Consider the following 6,380-nt stretch of genomic DNA (forward strand, 5'->3'; position numbering starts at 1 on the left):
TGGGTCCATTTATTTAGCTGATTCAAATTTCTTAGCTTAATATCACTGATGCAGTGGAAGAAACCTTTTAGGAGGGAATGAGGCTAGTGAGGTGAAATGGTGTACTCCATGTAGCAAAACAACATGGAACAGTATTTGGAATCAAGGTTGGAGAAGAGCCCAAAAGTGCCCCAGTTAACATTTCCTAACTCATATTTACTTAGAAAAAGTGAGTTTGTTACAAATTTTATCACTGTAGTGAACTCCATGACAAACTCTTTAGTGAGTAGCTTGAAAGCAAGCAAGCTACTTGAGTGTTATGTGATGTAAAGGGCAAAAATGAACAGCTAATTCATCTTTGAAACATCCAACTTCCACAGGAGCATCAGTATTGACAAAAAGACTGTTACAATTTAGGTACCACACTGAGGATAAATTCATATTCAGAAGCAAGAGAATGTTAATCTATAGCCATTTCTAAACATATTATGAAATTACTTAGTTTCAAAGTAAGAAAGAACTTTAAATTTTATTTCAATACACAATAACACTTGTTACTAATATCAAATTCCTCATGCTTTAAAACTGCAGAAATGTTTTCAGAACAATGCCCTGAAGCCAATTATAGGTTAATTTAAGGGACCACCATAATTCTGGATTATAACAACCTTTAGAAAGGGTTTGGTTGCATACTTGTTGCTTTTTTCTTTGAATATTAATGACTTAAAGGCTTGAATAGTATATATATATAAATTATATATATGAGCTAAATTTTTTAGAACTTTTATCTTGATTTTTCTGAGGCCTGTGTTTCTCTGCCTAAGGCATCAGTGTGACATATACTGTTTCAAATACAGATATTCTGCTTCTTCTACAAAATAAATGGAAAACAGACATTAATAAAAGAGACCTCTGTCTAAGATTTCATTCCTTTGAAATTTTCATGTGGGAAAACCATCTCTGCTGCCATCCTGCACCTAATTTGATCTACTTTGCAGATTAAACACAATGGAATTTGCAAGTATACATATTTACATGTAGGGGACAGTAGATAACACCATAAACTCATTAGAACTAATATAATAGGAGGGGAAACATGACATGTCCCTTTACAGCGGATCTGTATAGATCTTCAGTAGAGTCCCAGTTAATTCCTCTGTTACATTTCTTTCCTGGTCCACACATGGGAAGCACAACATACACATTTCTACTCAGCAAACTTTAGGTCAATTTTGAAAGAAAAAGTTCAGTGTCAATCTGGAGAGTGGAGATGTTGTATACCAGAAAGATCAATGACCCCCTCCTGTGCAACAACAGCAAGTGGATAGCAGTGGGGATGAAGCAGAATATTGAGAAATCATAAATGAGAGAGGTTTGGACAAAGGGAAGAATAATGTGGGGAGTTAAAAGGGACAGACACAGGGCTCACAGGCAGTGGAACCACACCACCTACCTGAAATACTTTTGCCAAATTGTCAAAGAGGGCTTGACCAGCGCTGACTTTATGCTTGACTCCCCTGACTGTGCCATTTTTGCTGAGGATGTTGACTCGCTTTGTACCAAACCCCCTCTCTTTAGTGGCTCTGACTAAAATGAGCAAGTCGTCCTGCTCATTCTCATTTTCATCGCATTCAGACCCTACGTGTCCATTCTGCTGCCCGTCCACTTCACTCAGCCGGCTGGTTTGGTCAGTCTCTGAGCTACTGGCGTACTCGGAGTCCAGAGAGTCGGCAGCCTCCCCATCGGCGTACACCTCCTTCAGTACCCTCCCGCTGTGCGAGGATGCAACGCGGAATCGAACCTTCCTCGACAACCTCTCACTGTCCGCCTTCATCTCACTTTTAAACATCGCCTCTTCCATTGATATAAGCAGTTTGCATTGTTCCAACGTGGTGCCCATTGCATTTGCCAGTTTGTCACACTTAACAACAATATCAGTGCTGTTTTCTGTTGACAGAGGTTCTCATATTAAACTAAAGAGGGATCCCAAGAAGCTACACTGCCGTTCTGCAGTTAATAATGGATGCGTTTGTGCTATGGTTACTTTTAAACTAAAACCTGTAAAACGATCTCATCAATTAAATATTAAAAAGCCATTGTGTACTTTTCAGCACTAAGGAAGAAAGCAAGAAAGGGAGAAATTATATTCCTTGATTAAAATAAAAATTCAAGCCCACACATGATAAACACAATAACAGAAATTACAAGAGTTTATATGAATGCAGTTTTTGTTTGCTGAAAAAGACAGAGAGTAATTTTTTCACAAGATCTGCAGAGTCCAAACTGTTTATGTACATTATACCTGAGGGGAAAATTGCAAACTTCAGCACTGACGAGGAGTCAATGATGGGCACATTCCTTTCATCAAAATACTTCATTCCCCTACCAGTCAGATCTCATTCACCAAAGTTTGTTTTTTATGTAAGCTTACAGAGATCCATCGGGGAGCTCTGACTTGGCGTTTTGCGATGCTGGCCTTTTCACAAACTGGCAGAACAGTGGAGAAGCAATTAGTCACAATTTATTGCACAGAGTAATGCAGTGTTATTAAATAAAACTGAGCCACAGCTAGTACCACACAGTAACCACAGCCTATGTTCTGTTTTGTCAGTTATTCAAGGGACTGGGCCAAGGGAATCTGAACAAGGAACAGCAGAAAGCTAATTAATTGGGGCAACAAGGGTCAAACAAAGAAAAGTAGGGTAAAGTGGATTCAACTGCAGGGGAAGCAAATTCCTCTATCTCTAATCACAAGTAGAGGCTGACACAGTGTTAGGCACCCAGCTCTACATGTAAAAACAACAAACCCACACTTGAGGCTTCTGGCTACGTCTACTCAATATCATGTAGTAGCATCTGAGACTCCCAAGCTGGTTCTGAGTTTGCATGATGATCCCTACTTACAGTGCTATTTCTACATTTTCTTCCTGCAAAGTAAAATGCAAAGCATTCCTTAGAGCAGCATTGAGAACTCCATCCCCTTCTCACTTTCCTGGCAAACATTCCCTACGCACTCTCAACATCTTCATTTTCTCTCTAGACTCATGAATACTGAATTGCTTCCTGAAGCCTGTGACCCCCGACAGGTGTAGGCATGAAATGAGTCCCTAGATGCTGAGCCAACCTGCGGTCATGAGCAGCTGCAGAGCTCCAAACATCTGCGGAGGCTTTCTGGCCAAGATTTTGGAAATGCAGGCTCAAATATTTCGGTAATTATGTGGGGGTAATTGTGACTTTCTTTTGAACAAGAGGCATGAAAATTACTGCTCTTCAGTCCAAGTAAAATCACAATTCTTATGACTAATCTCTAGAATTACTGATTTTCCATCTACAACAGAAACAGAAATGACTAGTGACATTTCATAGCACTAGTGGTTGCCACACTTCTTTCTAAAATGAGACCATTCACTGTAATGTCAACTACTATTATTCACATAGAAAAAAAATAGATTAAAATAATAAGTTACGAGAGTTAAAATGCATTGCTACTCATCTTTCAGAGAAGAAAACCAGCTTGTATCAAAGTCTGTACTAATATTGAATACAGTTGTAAGACACCTTGTGAAATTCGTTGCAGGGGCTGTGGGTAGGGGTTGGAATCACACTGATTGTAATATAGTCACTTGCCCATGGAAGCTTTGACAACAAATACCGTTCATTATTATTAAAAACTGATTTAGAATTAAGACTATTCTGTAGCAGAATGAATATTTCAAAATATCTTTTATGGAATTATCCAAACAGGGCTGCCAGGTACCTGGAGAAATCACTTATCCTATTACCTGCCCCAAAGTCAACTGTATCATAGTGTTTCCAGGATTACCTGAGTGATCTCCTCTTAGAAACCTGCAGTAATTAACTTTGTTAATTTTCTTTTTTTTAATTAAATAATAAAACCCAAGTGCTTTGCAATGAATTGCCACAGATTAAAACATCTAAGCTTCTATAACAGAAATATTTTGCACAACACTTATATAATATTTTTGTCTCCTCCAATTGATGCTATATGTTCTTCAACATAGAAACCATTTTACTCCTATTGCAGACAACAGGTGAGATTATATTGTCTGCAGTGCAAAGGATTTTGATGCTGAGTGATTAAAAAAGTTACTGTAGCATTGAATAACTGCAGAATTAATCAGTACCACATTCAAAAACACTCCAAATACTGTTAGCATCTTGTTCTCTGTTAGTAGGAAATCAGCTCATTGTTTAGTTTCATGGCAATTCCATTATTCACTGGGAAATATTTTTGTGTCTGGTTGTGAGAAATGAGAAACTGTATGCACAGTTTTCTCTGCAGAGAAATTGTTAAGCACCATGGAGCGTACCCCTTGACAGAGGCATTTACATGTGTAAGATTTCATCTTGACGTTCAACCTGTGGACCTTCTCTGAGCAAACATGTGACTTTGGGGGTAAGTGCAGATAACCAGCAAGAAAGAGATTACAGACTCTGAAGTGGTTGTATTCATGACATAAGACCTTTGAGAGTTCAAAGACTTGAAACGCACATATTTGTACCATCTGCTGGGTGCATGTTCTCAACAAAAGCAGAAAGGACCGAACTTGACTAAGCATAAATGCTGACAGTAACTCCACTTACCCAGTTTGATGCTGCCAGCTGTTATATTTGCGTTTCTCATTTTCGAGCTTCTCTAGACAAACTTCTTTTCATTCAAAGGGTTATTTCATTTAGTGAGCAGTATCCATTAAAAATTAATGTGGCAGAGTTTTGCAGTAATGAGATATTCTTTACCCGTAATTATGACTCTTCCTGAATCATTTGGCTATCATTAGTTTTTGTTTCTGCTTAGTTTCATTCTAATGTTTTGCCATTGATTAATTTGAGACCAGGGGTTCCAGAAAGCATAAAGTCGAAGCACACAGAGAAAAAAGTTGTCACTACAGAGATCTCTCCTGAATAGAGAAGCACTCTGTAAAAAAACACCTGGAAAGAAGATATTACAAACATTGCCTCTTCTTTGACACTGTCTCATCTCACAAGGAACTGGACCAACCCTTTGGCAGGGAGGGCGGACTAGATGATCTCCAGAGGTCCTTTCCAACCCCGACCATTCTGTGATTCTGTGATTACCTTGATGTTGTGCTAAATGATATCATTTTGAGTAAAATCCACACATTTTATCACATTCAAATTTATGACTAAGTTGAAAGGAGCAAAGAAGATTATGCTTTTGTTAGTTATTGACCTCTAATGCTTCTTCTTGACACAGAGTCAAGATGACAGTACTGAATGAAGCCCATGGGACAGATGCTGTTCAGTGCAGCCTGAAAGACAAACATCTGCTCTGAGATAGACATCTGAGAATCTTCCATACTCCATGCAAGAAAGTGCCCGCAGAGGGCAAGTCATCACATCTTTCTTCCATGACAGAGAAAGTAGAGAAAGCCTAACTAATAAGCTTAGTCTGAATATTTACCTTCTAAATGACTGAAATTAGGTCGGGTGAGCCAAACCCATTAATACTTTTAAGATTAAAGGTTTGAACTAAGCTAAAGTAGCAATCACCTTATGCCAAGTGAGACCTTTATAGCTGTATCAGGAAGGAAAAAAAGGAGCAGAAGATAATAGAAGGGAATTCTAGTCTCATTTGTAACCCTACACAATTTCTTTAATATATAGGTGAGATCTAGCTGTCAGAGTTCATCATATATATATGTACTTCAATTTCAGTAGCTTATACAAGTAGAGAGTCTGTCCTTGGTATTCCATTTCTGTAAGTTTGGAACACTACCATCTTCACCTCGGGGAAGGGATCACAAGTCACTAACATTAAACTGTAGCAAAATGTTTGAAAGAGTATATAGCCATGTGTATTAAGCAGTAAAGATTGTTTGCATTTTGCTGAAGAAATGTAGAGTGTGCTATTCGAAACTGCTGTAAAAATGGACTTCATGCCATTCCCATTGACCAGAGTATAAAAGGTGTAAAGAACTGTTAGAACTGGTAGTATTAAAATAGCAGCAAAATAAAACCAGAATAATGAAAATTACATTTTTGGAAGAAAACAGATGTCCAAAAAGAAACAAACTATGTTGAGATCAATAAATGCCTTCTTCCTTTCTGAACATGGGATAATTTTAATAGAGCAGTTTACCCTATAACAAAGCGTTATACTCTCTGTTTCAATGCACAGTGTAAGTGGGGCCATTTTGCCTTATGCATTTGCAGGTTACTAAGTATATATAGCAAATCTGTAGGCTGACTTGATACCATTCACACTGGTGTCATTCATCATTAAACAGATGGCATGAATTCACAGTGACATGTCTTGTGATACTAATTTTTCTTCACTCTACAAAGTCTGTTTGCAACCGCGCCTGACTTTATTACACTGGTAGTAATCAGAAGCATACTCTGTAATCTCTAGTTGTTAA

The 6,380-nt window shown here is 38.1% G+C and overlaps 1 protein-coding gene across 1 annotated transcript; it reads right to left on the minus strand.

Moving 5' to 3' along the window:
* Positions 1 to 1,432: 1,432 nt before the first annotated feature.
* On the minus strand, positions 1,433 to 1,828 carry LOC104168944 (glutaredoxin domain-containing cysteine-rich protein 1-like; the record flags this gene model as incomplete). The annotated part of the gene is made up of 1 exon (XM_009709723.1): positions 1,433 to 1,828. A coding segment is annotated over exon 1 (396 nt), but the record flags the coding sequence as incomplete, so codon positions are not given.
* Between the last annotated feature and the right edge of the window lie 4,552 nt (positions 1,829 to 6,380).

Source organism: Cariama cristata, unplaced genomic scaffold (genome assembly GCF_000690535.1).
Source record: "Cariama cristata isolate BGI_N322 unplaced genomic scaffold, ASM69053v1 scaffold91, whole genome shotgun sequence".
NCBI lineage: Eukaryota > Metazoa > Chordata > Aves > Cariamiformes > Cariamidae > Cariama > Cariama cristata.